The sequence below is a fragment of the Melozone crissalis genome, unplaced genomic scaffold (genome assembly GCF_028551555.1).
Source record: "Melozone crissalis strain CALT ecotype California unplaced genomic scaffold, PUWL_Pcris_2 ptg000086l_1, whole genome shotgun sequence".
NCBI lineage: Eukaryota > Metazoa > Chordata > Aves > Passeriformes > Passerellidae > Melozone > Melozone crissalis.
In genome coordinates, this window is record NW_026535863.1 from 2951887 (window position 1) to 2965961 (window position 14075).

The window sequence follows — 14075 nt, forward strand, 5'->3', positions numbered from 1 at the left end:
TATCCCTGGCTGAAATTACAGGGCTTTATCTCCTTTCATAAACCCCCATCCAATGCTTTTTTCCAGGTCCTACAAAGGAACATCCCTATGAAGATATCAGAGCACTGCCCTTGCCCCTGTGGAAGGTCCCATCTGTGTGGAAGCTGCCCCCTCCCCGGAGCATCAGCAGGGCTCCCAAGGTGGGCTGGGGGGATTAAAGGGTCAGGTGTTTGCAGAACCATTCCCGCAAGAGCCCTCATTTGTGCTCAGCCTCACATTCCACTCTGCAAGTCATTGGTTTGCCTTATTATTTTATTGCTTGCTGTTAATGTAAATAATACATGATGTAAATAATGAACAGCCATGGCAGCTGATGAAGCTGCTAAGGAGCAACAGAGTAGGAACAAGAGAGATTTGGTGAGATGCTTGAGTGGGAAGGTGGGATGGAGACTTGGTAGAGCAGATTTACCAGCTGTAGTGTGACTCCTCTGCCTGTGACCTTGGATCAAACCTGCATCTCATGCTTAACTATCTCTTCTGCTTCTATTTTCCAGCCTCCCCCCAAACCTCCCTTCCTCAGCCGTAAGTCACTGGAGCTGAAACCCTCCCAGACAAATTTCCACGGGAAGGTGGGGAAGGAAACCTCCCTGCCTGTCACTGTGTCTGAGTGGAAGCTGTTCCGAGCAGTGGAGGCTGCCAGCAGGAGAAAGAACCTGCCCTGGGTGAGATTCAAATGTAAAACTTCACTTCTTGCCTGGCATTTCGAGCTCTTGCTGCTTTGTGAGTGGCCACAGGGCTGTGGGCCAGGCAGGTGATTGCTGCTTGGCACTGCTGCTCCAGCCATTCCCTCTCCAAGTGGCAGGGCTGGTGTCTGGGGGTCTGAGTGCCAGTTCTGGCTGGGACAGTGCTGGTTTTGTTGGTCAGGAATCACAGTGGTGTTTTTGTGGGCAGACAAAGTGCTCAGTGTTGGCCTGGAGGTCAGGGCTGTGTGTGTGCCCAAGCCCTTCCTCGTGCTTTGTCACCTAAGCCTCGTTCCCAGTGTTTCCATGGAGTGTTGGTGCTGGGTTTGTGCTCTTGGAGAGCTCCAGGAGCAGCTCTGTGTGCACATGTCCCTGCTCCCAGTGATTTCCTAGGCTGGTCCTGGTGTTCAGTGCAGTTCCTGAGCTGTGGGATAGCTGTGGGGCCCTTGGAATTTTGGCCAGGAGTTCTGGACTGGCACCAGGAGCAGCTGTTTCACAGTTTAAGGGTACAGAGGAACTCTCAGGGATAAGAGCTTTTCACAAAGCCTTCATCCAGCTGTCCCTTCTGGCCTCTCCCTCCTGCCTGGCTGCAAAGACAATTATGCTGCTGAGGCCAGAGGGGTGAGGAAGGCTTTTAATCCACATTCACACAAAGAACTTTTCAGTTTGCTGCCTTGGGAAGGCTTCTAGATCCTTCTGTTGGTTACCAGCTCACATCCCTGTGTGACAAAAGGCACCACGTGCTGTAGAAGGGCAGCTGTGGTGGCACTTTGTGCATGGGACTCAGATTGTGGTAGTGAGAAAGATTTATTTTTGCTGTGGTAAAATCATTTCACTTCAGCAGATCTTTATTTCATCTGAAAATCACGTGTGTTTGCTCAGATTGCACAAGGCTGTGAGGTAGAGTTGGACAGCTGCAAAGGACTTTTCAAACCTTTAAAGTGCTTTGGAGTATCAAGTAGCTTCTGTCTGTGTTTTTAAACAAATTCTAGGTCTGGAAAATCAGGAAGGAGATGGCGAGATTATAAAAATGCTGTGATGGAGAGTATATCTCATTTGGAGAGGGGAAAATAAAATGTTCTCCAAAAGCAAACCTATTCCAAAAATCTGGGAACAATTTACATGCAGGAAGAGCACTTCACTCTCTTTGCTCATGAGGAATTGAGCCAAGATTGTTTCAAAGGTTGAGAAAAGGACTGGAGTCTAAAAAGACAAAACCTTTTGCCTAAGAAACACATGGCTGCCCTAAACACACCCAGGGTGGTGACTCAGCTGCACAAAAATCAGGAGAGAAATGAAGATTTCCTAGGCAAGGCTGGGTAAAAAGGGAAAGAAGGCAGGTTTGGCAGGAGGAGCACTGCTCTCTGCAGTGCTCTGTTTGTTCCCTCAGTGCTGAGGCAGAAAATGGGGAGAAATCCATTGGAAAAGCAGAGCCTAAGCCTGGATTGCTGATCTGGGGATTAAACACTTGAGCTGAACAAACAGGTTCTCTTTAATATATTTCTTTTTATGCTGTATTTGTGATGACAAATGGCTGGGCCCCACCCTCCTATGTTCAGTTTAATGAATTCTTGAGGCAGGAATGAACTTGACCTGCTCCCTGCATTGAGGGTAAATCCCTCTTGCCATGAAGAGCCTTTGATGTGGGGAGTCAGGAGCCCCTGGGGCACTGGCAGGTGAGGGGAAAGCAGAAAGCAGGCTGTGACAGGGACACAGAAAGTGTCAGGACTTTGGCTGTAAGGCTGTTGTGGCCAGTGGAAGGAGGATTACCAAAGTGCTGACCCTTCTTTCATGTCTGTGCTTAGTCTGCACTGGGCTGGGCTTTTACCCAGCTGTTTTTCTTCCACTGGGCCAGCTGTGTGGTCCTGCAGCATTGTTCTGTCCCACTGTCTGTCTTCATTTGTGCAAAATCACAGAATGGTTTGGGTGGAAAGGCCCTTAAATGGCTCCTGCCATGGCCATGGCCACCTTCCAGCAGAGCAGGGTGCTCTGAGTCCATCATCCTCTCATTCCAGCAAACTCCTGGGGCAGGGCCTGTGCTCTAAGCTCCCTTGTGCTTCAGGAGACTTGAGCTGACATCAACCACAGCAGCAAACCCAAAACCCAACCCCCAAGCTAGAGTGAGAGAGCTCTGCTTTTTCTGGGCTTGGATTGAGTTGGGGAGCATTTTCTGAGTCCTCTGTGCTGCAGGGTTTGAGGTGTTCTTGCAAATGCATAGAAAATGGAGATCTGATGCCTGACAGTTTGTCACTTCTATTTGGGAAGGCAAGTGTGACATTTCCCAGAGTGCCTGTGCAGTCTGGTGTCAGCTTTGAGCTGTGCTGACAGGGATCTCTCTGCTGCAGCAGAAATCTGTGCTCAGTCTTTATGCAGTGAGCTGGGCTAGAAGGAACCTCTGAGCCAGGGTTCCTGCAGGGTTTGGGCAGTTCCCCCAGGTCCTGCTGGTGGCTCTTGGGAACCTGGAGCCTTCTCTGGACCCCCACATTAACCTCTGCTTCTGCTTTGGGTTTCAGCTGGTACTGAAAATACAGGAGATCTTTGATTCCAAACGTGGAAAGAAGAAAGTGAAACTGCTCAGTCCTGCTGGGAGAGAAGCAGCTCCAGTGAAAGGTACTGGGGTCTGCAGCACCACTGTCTGTGCTCTGAGCTCCCTGAGGGGCACAATTCCTCTGCCCTGGCCTGGCACCAGCACCTCATGCTGACTCAGCAGTGCAAACCCCACACTTGTGGCTGGAATTGAGCTTTCAGCTCAAGAAACACCTGCCTAACCCAAATTTACACTGCCACAAGGGGAGGATTCTGAGCCTGGGTTAAAAATGCTTTTTCAAAAAAGCAGATTAAAGCAAAAATTCCTCAGAAAACCACTTGTTATGAGAGCTACCAGTGACTCCTGCACTCATTATCTGTGTGCCTTGTTCTGACTGTGTAGGGTCTTAATTTATAGTTATAGGGGTTTTATTTTATAGTTATTCTGTTCAGCAGCTCTGTTAAGTTTCATAGCAGCCTCAGCCAACCTGGTTTGTGTTCTCTGCCCATGTTCAGCTGACCTGCAGGTCACTCACTGGCACCACTGCCTTGATATCAGCTCTGCTTTTTGCAATGTGCAAATTTAACTGTGCCACAAGGGGAGGATTCTGAGCCTGGGTTAAAAATGCTTTTTCAAAAAAGCAGATTAAAGCAGAAATTCCTCAGAAAACCACCTATCATGAGAGCTACCAGTGACTCCTGCATTCATTATCTGTGTGCCTTGTTCTGATTGTGGGGTTTTATTTTATATTTACATTTACATTTACATTTACATTTATATTTATATTTATATTTATATTTATATTTATATTTATATTTATATTTATATTTATATTTATAGGAGGATCTTTATTTATAGTTATAGGGGTTTTATTTATAGTTATTCTGTTCAGCAGCTCTGTTAAGTTTCATAGCAGCCTCAGCCAACCTGGTTTGTGTTCTCTGCCCATGTTCAGCTGACCTGCAGGTCACTCACTGGCACCACTGCCTTGATATCAGCTCTGCTTTTTGCAATGTGCTGTTGTCACACATTTTCCAGCTGCCCTTGGCTGATGCTTTGGGCAGGATTGGTGGGCAGCCCTGAGGGATGTTGATGTGATGAGTCTCAGGTTGTGTCTCTTTCCCAACTTTGGGTGTTGCCCATCTTCCTTCTGCATGGTTAATAAGTGAAAACCGTGTGTGTTTCAGGTGAAACCAGCGGCAACGAAAGCGATACGGAAAATCAGCCCAAAAGTGAGTGAATCACAGGGCTGGTCCTGTCCCACAGCACTGCACCCTTGGCTGAGGCCCTGCTGGGATGAGCTGATGTGTGGAATCTGCTGAGACAGGGCCAGGGAGCCTCTCAGAGGCCACATGGCCAAGTCTGGCAGCTGCTGCTGTGGCAAACCAACCTCTGTTTCTGCCCTTTCCCTGAGCCCTTGAGGTTTAATGCCATTAATCTGGCAGTCAGCAGAAGCAGAGTCATTTTTGGGTTGTTCCTGATCACCTTTGCTGCTGCTGCTTGAGGTTATTTCCCTCCTGATTCCTTCCCTTGGTTCTGTTTTATGTCATGCTGTGAAATGTCCTTTCCTCTGGGGTGAGTTCACCTGGGTATTTGTCCTGAGCTGGATCATAGACCCAAACTCCAGACCTGAAACTCCTATTTGGTTTTAGGTGCTTTTAGCTTCCATGTGAAGACAGATTAACAGAAAGATCTGGCACGGGGTGCCCAGAGCAGCTGTGGATGCCCCTGGATCCCTGGAAGTGTCCATGGCCAGGCTGGGACAGTGGAAGGTGTCCCTGCCATGGCAGGGGATGGCACTGGATGAGCTTTGAGGTCCCTTCAACCCAAACCATTCAAGGATTCATAGAATTCTAGCTAGAATTCATTGATAGAATTCTATGGTTCTATTCTATGATTTTATTTTAGGTATTTCATTTACTTGGAGGGAAACATACAAAAGGCTTTAACTTAGAATGAAAAGTGAAATTCCATTTCTTTATGTTAAGGAGAGTAGAGGAGAATGAAGGATCTCAGCAGAAATATTGAGATTTCTTCAGAAAGATTGAGTCACTGCCTGATGGAAGAGTTGTTTGAGAGTGTCTAGAATGTGTCACAGGAATTCCTGACGTCAGAGGCTGTGCCTGTGCTTGTGAGCCCGTGCTGCCTGTCAGGACAGCCCAGCCTGGGGGTGCCTCTGCCTCTCCTGAGGGCCCCTGGTGTTTGGAGTGGCTCCCTGAGCTCCTGGCAGCTCCTGACCTGGATGGAGCAGCTGCCCTTCACTCCCTGGTACCCCTTTGTGCCACTCTGAGATGTGTAAGAACATCGGGGCAGCAGGAGAAATTTCAGGATCTGTCAGAGGGGATTTGCAGAGCTGCAGATTTGCAGGATTCTGGATTTGCAGGCCAGTGCTTCCTGTCTGAATCAGAGAATCCTGGAAGTGTTAAGGTTGGGAAAGACCTCTAAGGTCATCAAGTGCAGTCATCAACCCAGCAGCAGCACCATGCTCACCACTAAACCACATCCTCAAGTGCCACATTGTGACTGTTCACAGGGGTCTGAGGGTGAGAAGAGATGAGGATCTGACTCCATGTTTCAGAAGGCTGATTTATTATTTTATGATATATATTATATTAAAACTATACTAAAAGAATAGAAGAAAGGATTTTATCAGAAGGCTAGCTAAGAATAGAAAAAGAAGAAATGATAACAAAGGTTTGTGGCTTGGACAGAGAGTCTGAGCCAGCTGACTGTGATTGGCCATTAATTAGAAATAACTGCATGAGACCAATCACAGATTTATTGTTGCATTTTACAGCAGCAGATAATCATTCTTTAAATTTGGTTTTTGAGCTCTCAGCTTCTTAGGAGAAAAAATCTCAAGGAAAGGATTTTTCAGAAAACACATCTGACACCACATCCACACATTTTTTTAAACACCTCCAGGGATGGTGACTCCACCACTGCCTTGGGCAACTTGCTCCAATGATAGCAACCATCCCAGTGAGGAAATTGTCCCTAATATCCAATCTAAACCTCCTCCAGTAGAATCTGAGGTTATTTCCTTCCTGCCTGGGGGAAGATCAGCTCTGTGCACAAGGAGCTGACACAGGTTTCATTCCCCACAGGGAGCATTTGGATATTGGGCAAATCCACCCATCCCTTTTCCCCATCTGATGGCACTGCTGAGTCCTCTCCTGTGCCCTGTAGGTGTGTGGCAGTGCCAGCCACGAGCTGCTTTGGGGTTTTTTGCTCTCCCCAGGTCGCCCCAGGTGCCTGAGGCGCTCGCCCTCCAAGAGGAACCCTCACTACCAGACCTTGGAGAGGGATCTCATCGAGCTCCAGGAGCAGAGGCTCTTCGAGCTCTTCGTGGTGGTGTCCCTGCACAAGAAGGCATCTGAGGTCACCTACACACCACACATCATCCAGCAGTTCCCCAGCAAGGTAGGAGCTCTGTGGGAACCTGCTCAGCTCTGTTTCCCCTCCTGAGCTGCACTGGTCAGGATCTGGGTTTGCTCTGTTACACACCTGATGTGTGGTGTCAGGAGGTTGTTGAATATGTGTCTTCATAATGAGTTTTTCATTTTTGAGTTACTTTTTTCCTACTTAATTCAAATTTCATGAAGCCATGATGGGGTGTTTGATACCAGCTAAAGGAGAGGAAGGAGTGCAGAGCTCTGTCCTCATCCTGGCAGTCTGTCCTTTACAAACAAGGAGTGAGGCACTGATGCTGCACAGGAACTGGAATCCCAGGGCTTTTATGCTTATTTGTACTGTTTTGAAAAGAATAATAAAAAAAAGGGAAAAGTTGTTTGTAGAAACCCCCAAAAGCAGGAGAGCTGTGGGAGTTGAAGCTAAACCAAGCCCTTTGAAATAAGATGTTCAGCACAAAACCAGTGTGTGACTGAATTATAGCTCAGTGAACTAAGTTGGGAAGCTGAGATGGAGCCTTGGTGTTTCTGTGGTACCAGATTGAGATGAATATTCAGTTCTCAGTGTCTGGGCTCATAGCTGCTGCCTTCCACTGAGAACAGAGCAGAGCCAGCAATTCTGGCTGTGCCTTCAGAAAGCCAGGAGTGACTGAGGAATCTGCATGGCACCCACACAGAGGAGATGTCAGGTCCACTCAGGGAGGTTGTGTGGGACCCCAGCAGGTCCCACAGTGTCCCAGTTCCTGCTGCCTAAAGGATTTGTGTGCAAATAACTCCAGTGTCTTAATTGTGTGAATGCCTTGGGTTCACAAGATGAATGAGGAACTGCAGCCAGAAAGAGTGCACAGTGTTGTTTTATTGGGTAAAACTGAACACACCTAAATAATATCTGCTAAAAGTGCAAACTTTGGGGTGTTGGGAGGAAGAAGGGAGTGCAGCAGATTTGGGTTTTCCCTGGTGCAGCCTCTCAGCCTGTGCATTGTCTGGGTTCCCCTCCTGCTCTCTACTGGCTTTTATAAAGGCACTGACACAAAAAATTATTTTCTCAGATTTATTTATCTTCTGCTCAAGGGAAAGTGTTTTGGTGAGTGGCTTAGATGGGACAGTGGGTCAGATTGGGTGTCTCCCTTCTAATATTAGCTTTGCTTCCAAGTAATCTGCTGTCACCCTCTGCTTTGGGCTGTGTGCCCAAGGACATCTAAGCTTTGGTACAACTGTTACTCTGTCAAAATGCTGTTCTGTTTTCCTAACACTTTGTGCTGTCACAGCTGGGACACTGCAATAGCCTGGATGTGCTGAGTGTCTAAAATCAACTTCATGCAATAAACCTTCCACTTCCCAGGGGCATTTCCTACTTAAATGTGTAAAATTTCCTTACATTTCTTATGGAGCCTCTTATCTGAACACCCTTTTTTGCCCTTTCTGGCCAGTTTTGATCATGGAAAGTGTCCTGGAGTCCTTGAGGGATTTGATTTGAACCCATATGTGGTGTGGCTGGAACATGTGATTCAGGGACAGTTTTTGCACTTCAGTTATGAGTGATCTGCACATCAAAAGCTGAACACATTCCTGTTCCTATTTGAGTGTTTTCAAATCTCCCAGGGGTAGAACCAAGGCAGGCTGACCCAGACATCATTTGGGGGCTCATTTCTACATTATTTTTCCAATTAACTTAGCCCTGCTTGTAGATCCTTACTCCATCCTTACCAAGCTGGGCCATTTTACAAAGATCCAATCAGCAGGAAAAATGCAAGAGGGAACTGGGAATCTGCTAATAGTCAGAACATGTTCTCCTGTACCTATGCATTAGTTATGGGTTGGATCAGCCTTTGGAAGCGTCAGGAAGGTGCTTTCTGTATTTTAAATGCTGCAGCTGTGCACCAACTTGAGTGACTTCAAATGCATCTGTTACCCCTCCAGCCTGAACATCCCTTCAGACCATCAAAGGACACTGAAGAGAGGCTAAAGGTCATTCCCAAATTCTGCTTTCCAGATCCCAAAGACTGGTTCCCTTCATCAGACCTTAAAAGGTAAAGACTTGGTTTTGAATACTTGTGACTGAGACAGGTAATGCTGAAAGATTTGGGCTGTACCAGAGGAGCTGCAGCCAGAGCAGGGGAAAAGGGGAAAGGATCCAGGAAATCCTTGTGGTAGGAGGGAGGATGAGGTGTGGAGCTGGGCTAGAGAGAGGCTGCTGCCTTTCCTGTAAGGAGGAAAAATCTGTCCAAGGCCAGCTGCTGGGGCTGGAAGTGCTTGTGCTGCTCCTTGGCTGAATGGGGAAGCAGCTGGGAAGGAGGAAAGGTAGAAAAGCTCAGTGAGAGGAGCTGGGAAGGAAGAGAGCTAGAAAATTCAGTGAGGAGCAGCTGGGGAAGAGGAGAGCTGGAAAAGCTCAGTGAGAGGAGCTCGGAAGGAGGAGAGATGGAAAAGCTCGGTGAGAGGAGCTGGGAAAAAGGAGAGCTAAAAAAGCTCGGTGAGGAGCAGCTGGGAAGGAGGAAAGGTAGAAAAGCTCAGTGAGAGGAGCTGGGAAGGAGGAGAGATGGAAAAGCTCAGGAGCAGCTGGGGAAAAGGAGAGCTAGAAAAGCTCAGTGAGGAGCAGCTGGGAAGGAGGAGTGCTGGAAAAGCTCATGGGGTTTTTACCCCGAACAGATCCCAAAGTCCTTGTAATCATGCTTTTGCCCTTGTCAGCATGACCAGAAGGAGTGTGTGTGCTTTGTCAGTGTGTCCCCTGAGCTGTGTGGTGAATTTAACCCTGACTCTGCCTCGTTCCCCAGTGAAACCTTTTCCTTCGTGCTGACGGGGGAGGACGGCAGCCGCTGGTTCGGGTACTGCAGGAAGCTCCTGGTGAGCATCTCTGGGAGGGCTGGGGGTACAGGGAGCACTGTCAGGACATGACTCAGGGCTGCTTTCCCACGTGGGTTGCCCATCCTGTGCTGCTGTGGTGGTGCCAGCCCTTGGGATGCAGAGGGAAGAGTCACGATGGTGCCCAGAAATAGCAAAATGGGCTCTGGGCATGAAGCAGCTCCTGGAACTGAGTGTTCCTTGAGAACCTTCATAGTCATAAGTGTAGGGGGGGGCTGCAGCAGAAGGAGATCTGCAGATCAGCTGCAGTGTGGGTGCTGGGCTGTTCCTTGCCCCCCTGTTCTCAGCAGAGCTGTTGCTGTTGCCTTTCAGCCAGAAGGGAAAGGGAAGCGCCTGCCCGAGGTGTACTGCATCGTGAGCCGCTTGGGCTGCTTCAACCTCTTCTCCAAGGTGAGCTGGCACAGCCTGTTCCTGAGCCCTGACAGCCTGCAGGCTCCCCAGAGTGACTGGGTGCTTCTGCCAGGCTTAGTGATTGCAGCTGATCCCAGGAGAGTGGTGCTTCCTCTCTGTCTTTGCTTTGAGCAGGGAAATAAAATCCTGATGCTGAGCTCGTCAGCCAATGCACAAATCCTTCAGCAATTACTGCAGGAAGGGCCTTCTAACACCTGGTGTTACTGAGGGTGCCCCTTCATCCTCTTCTTCTGTGACCTGGAAATGAAAATCAGTTAGGGATGGGGTTGGATCTCCCCTGTTTTTTTGTAGCACCATGAGGAGGGGAGATAAGGAGGTGAGGACGGCAGATAAAGGGCAGTTATTGCAGCAGATTCCAGGGACAAGCTTTGATGAAAGATGGTTCTGATTGTTGAAGCACAGAGTTTCTAGAGCAGCATTTCAGGGAGGTTTCTGAGAGGGATGGATGTTGCTCCTCCTAACCCCTCTAAATAATGAGAATTTGATTACTACACACAAGACATTTCCTTCCAGTAGCAGGAGACTGGAGAGTTGTGCTCACAGGAAGCTGTTCCTGTTTGACTGTTCAGATGTTTGAGATGAATTTCACAGGGGTCCCAAGTGAGGTGGGAGAGGGCAGTGGGTCTGTGCTGGAACCTTTTCCATGGGAATGCTCTGGTGGATTTTCCCCTCTGCTCAGCAGCTGTTGTATTTGCTGGGAATGCCCAGGAATGATGAATCTGACTCCATGTTCTCAGAATGCTAATTTATTATTTTATAATACTATATTATATTAAAGAATATTATACTATACTATACTAAACAATACAGAAAGGATATTAGTGAATGCTAAAAATATAATAATGAAAACTCCTGACTCTGTCTCTCCAGAGTCTCAACACAGCTTGGAAATGTTATTTCCTTTTGGGAAGGGAAACAAAATCTTGGATTTCAGTGGGGATCAACTGGGCAAGCTTTGGTCCATGTCCCTGCACTTGATGGCATCCCATGCCTTTTGATGGCTTTCACTTTGGCAAAGATTTCTTTTTAAAGTATCCATGCCATGTCCCTCTCTCTTCCTCTCAAAGTTGTGTGTTCCTCCTTAATTTTTCCAATGCTTTTGCAATATCTGTGAGGTTAATTTTTTCATATTTTGGTCCTTTGCACTGCACCTCATGTAATCCTGGTCCACTTTCTTGTAGTAACGAAATCTCCTGATTTTCTGGAGATTTTCTGTCTTGATTGGCCAAAGAGTCAGAACAACTCACACCAGAATCCAATGAAACAATCTCCAAACACATTCCAGACAAGCAAAACACAGGAGAAGCAAATGAGATAAGAATTGTTTTTATTTTCTCTGAGGCTTCTCAGCTTCCCAGGAGAAGAATCCTGGGCAAAAGGATTTTTACAGAGAATGTGAATGCTACAGGTTGGATATTAGGAAAAAATTTTTTACTGAAAGAGTGATAAAGCTCTGGAATGGCCCTGCTGCCCCTGGCTCTGTGTCCAGGCCATGTGAGGAGGGGCAGCACTGACAGAACCAGAGGACACAGCCTCAAGCTGCACCAAGGGAAATTTAGGTTGGTATTGGATTTGCAGGGATCCCTATGGCAGGAAGGAATGATGAATCTGACTCCATGTTCTCAGAAGGCTAATTTATTGTTATGTTATATTATATTATATTATATTATATTATATTATATTATATTATATTATATTATATTATATTATATTATATCATATCATAGTATATCATAGCAAATTATAGTATATTATAGTATAGTATAGTATACTATAGTATAGTATACTATAGTATAGTATACTATAGTATAGTATACTATAGTATACTAAACTAAATTAAACTAAACTATACTAAACTAAACTAAACTAAAGAATACAGAAAGGATACTTACAGAAGGCTAAAAGATAATAATGAAAACTCTTTCCAGAGTCTTGACACAGCTTGGCCCTGATTGGCCAGAAAGTCAAAACAATTCACATGAAACCAATGAAACAATCTCCAAACACATTTCACATGAGCAAAACACAGGAGAAGCAAATGAGATAAGAATTGTTTTTATTTTCTCTGAGGTTTCTCAGCTTCCCAGCAGAAAAACCCTGGGTGCAGGGATCTTTTTCAGAGAATGTGAATGCCACCAGCAGCAGCAGTGACCCGAGGCTCTGTGTGTGTCCCTGCAGATCCTGGATGAGGTGGAGAAGAGGAGGGAGATGTCCCCAGCCCTGGTGCACCCCTTCATGCACAGCGTGATGGAGGCGCCGTTCCCCGCCCCGGGCCGCACCATCACCGTCAGGAGCTTCCTGCCAGGAGCAGGAGATGAGGTAACACAGGGCAGGCTGAGCTGCCTGCTCTCTCTGGGGTCTCTGGGGCACAGAGGCTCTTGGCAAACTGCACAGTGGTGCTTGGAAATAATCAGTGTGAAGAAAACATCCTGGGGTTGGAAGGGAGGCTGTGCCAGAGATGTTTGCTGTGGAGTCATCTGCCATGGAAGTGATTCCCTGCTGCCTAATGAAGAGCTTCTGGGGCACCCTTCTGTGCTGCACTCTTCTGTGCTGCCCCTTGCCCATGGAGTCCAACTCCTGGCACCCCAAAATCCCACCCTGTGCATTCCTGAGAGTGCTGTCCAAACTCTCCTGGCAGCCTCAGGGCCGTGCCCATTCCTTGGGGAGCCTGGGCAGTGCCCAGCACCCTCTGGGGGAAGAACCTTTCCCTGATACCCAACCTAAACTCTCCTGATACAGCTTCAGCCCTTCCCTGGGTCCTGTCCCTGGTGTGAAGAAAACAATCCTGGAGTTGAAAGGGAGGGTGTCCCAGAGATGTTTGCTGTGGAATCATCTGCCATGGAAGTGATTCCCTGCTTCTTAATGAAGAGCTTCTGGGGCACCCTTCTGTGCTGCCCCAGCTGTCTGGGTCATGGGATTCTCTTTAAAATCATGGATTCAGAGAAAATGCGAGCTGGAAGGGACCAACAAGGATCATTGAGTCCAACTCCTGGCAGCTCAACAATCCCATCCCTGAGAGCTTTGCCCAAACTCTCCTGGAGCTCTGGCAGCCTCAGGGCTGTGCCCATTCCCTGGGGAGCCTGGGCAGTGCCCAGCACCCTCTGGAGGAAGAACCTTTCCCTGATCTCCAACCTAAACTCTTCTGGCACAGCCCCAGCCCTTCCCTGGGTCCTGTCCCTGGTCCTGCCCCTCAGGAGGAGCTGCTGAGCCCTGCCTCAGGCTGGGGTCCCTCTCTGGGCTGCTCCCCAGCTCTCCTTGTGTCTGTGTGCTCCAGGTGATGGAGCTGTGCCGCCCCTTGGACTCCAGGCTGGAGCACGTGGACTTCGAGTGCCTCTTGCAGTGTCTGAGTGTGTCCCACACCATCCGGGTGTTTGCCTCCCTCCTGCTGGAAAGGAGGGTCATCTTTGTGGCTGACAATTTAAGGTAAAGATGAGTTTGAATAGCTCTTGCTGAGGGATGCTGTCAATGGATGTTATTGTTCCTTCTGTGTTTGGACCTGTCCCATGTCCAAGCTTGTCTGGTTTTGCAGTTCCATTTGAAAACTTTCTGCATTCCCCACACAGCATGTGCATGCCTAGAATTTGGATTATGCTGTTTACACAAGAGGAAATAAGGGAATGTTTCCTTTTTGCCTCTTTAGCTTGGCTTGATGGTGGTTTTAGCTCCCCATAACTGAGTTCAGAAGTGGGTGCATGGGGCCTCTGCTGATACACAGGCTGTACACGAGTGACACCTGCCCTGAAGGAGACACTGACCACCCTCCTTGTGCTTCTCCCACCTCTCCAGCACTCTGTCTAAATGTGGGCACGCTGCAGTGGCAACCCTGTACCCCTTCACCTGGCAGCACACCTACATCCCTGTCCTGCCAGCTTCCATGATCGACATCGTGTGCTCTCCGACCCCGTTCCTCATTGGCATCCTCTCCTGCTCCCTGCCACAGCTCTGGGACCTGCCCATAGAGGAGGTGAGGATCTGTGAGACACAGACTGTGATTATTCCAGGCTGACCTCTCTGGGATAATCTCTGGATTCTCTCTGAGTATAAACTCTCAAAGTTCTCTGAGCCGCTTGGTGAATTTGATAAATGTCAGGATGTTCCAGCACTGTCAAAAATAAATAATACTCCCTGTTCTCAGAGACAGGCTGCACC

General features: G+C 48.0%; 1 protein-coding gene across 3 annotated transcripts in view; it reads left to right on the plus strand.

Moving 5' to 3' along the window:
• The window catches only part of DENND2C (DENN domain containing 2C), a 31372-nt gene that overhangs the window by 11062 nt on the left and 6235 nt on the right, over nt 1–14075 (plus strand). For 2 of the 3 annotated variants that reach the window (XM_054290717.1, XM_054290719.1), the window contains exons 4-14: nt 67–179; nt 534–701; nt 3233–3329; nt 4434–4478; nt 6488–6669; nt 8577–8686; nt 9428–9497; nt 9828–9905; nt 12105–12245; nt 13201–13349; nt 13713–13890. In XM_054290717.1, the coding sequence (XP_054146692.1) occupies nt 67–179; nt 534–701; nt 3233–3329; nt 4434–4478; nt 6488–6669; nt 8577–8686; nt 9428–9497; nt 9828–9905; nt 12105–12245; nt 13201–13349; nt 13713–13890 (1331 nt within the window). The remainder of the gene's footprint in view (nt 1–66; nt 180–533; nt 702–3232; nt 3330–4433; nt 4479–6487; nt 6670–8576; nt 8687–9427; nt 9498–9827; nt 9906–12104; nt 12246–13200; nt 13350–13712; nt 13891–14075) is intronic. The other variant, XM_054290718.1, reaches the window with a different exon arrangement.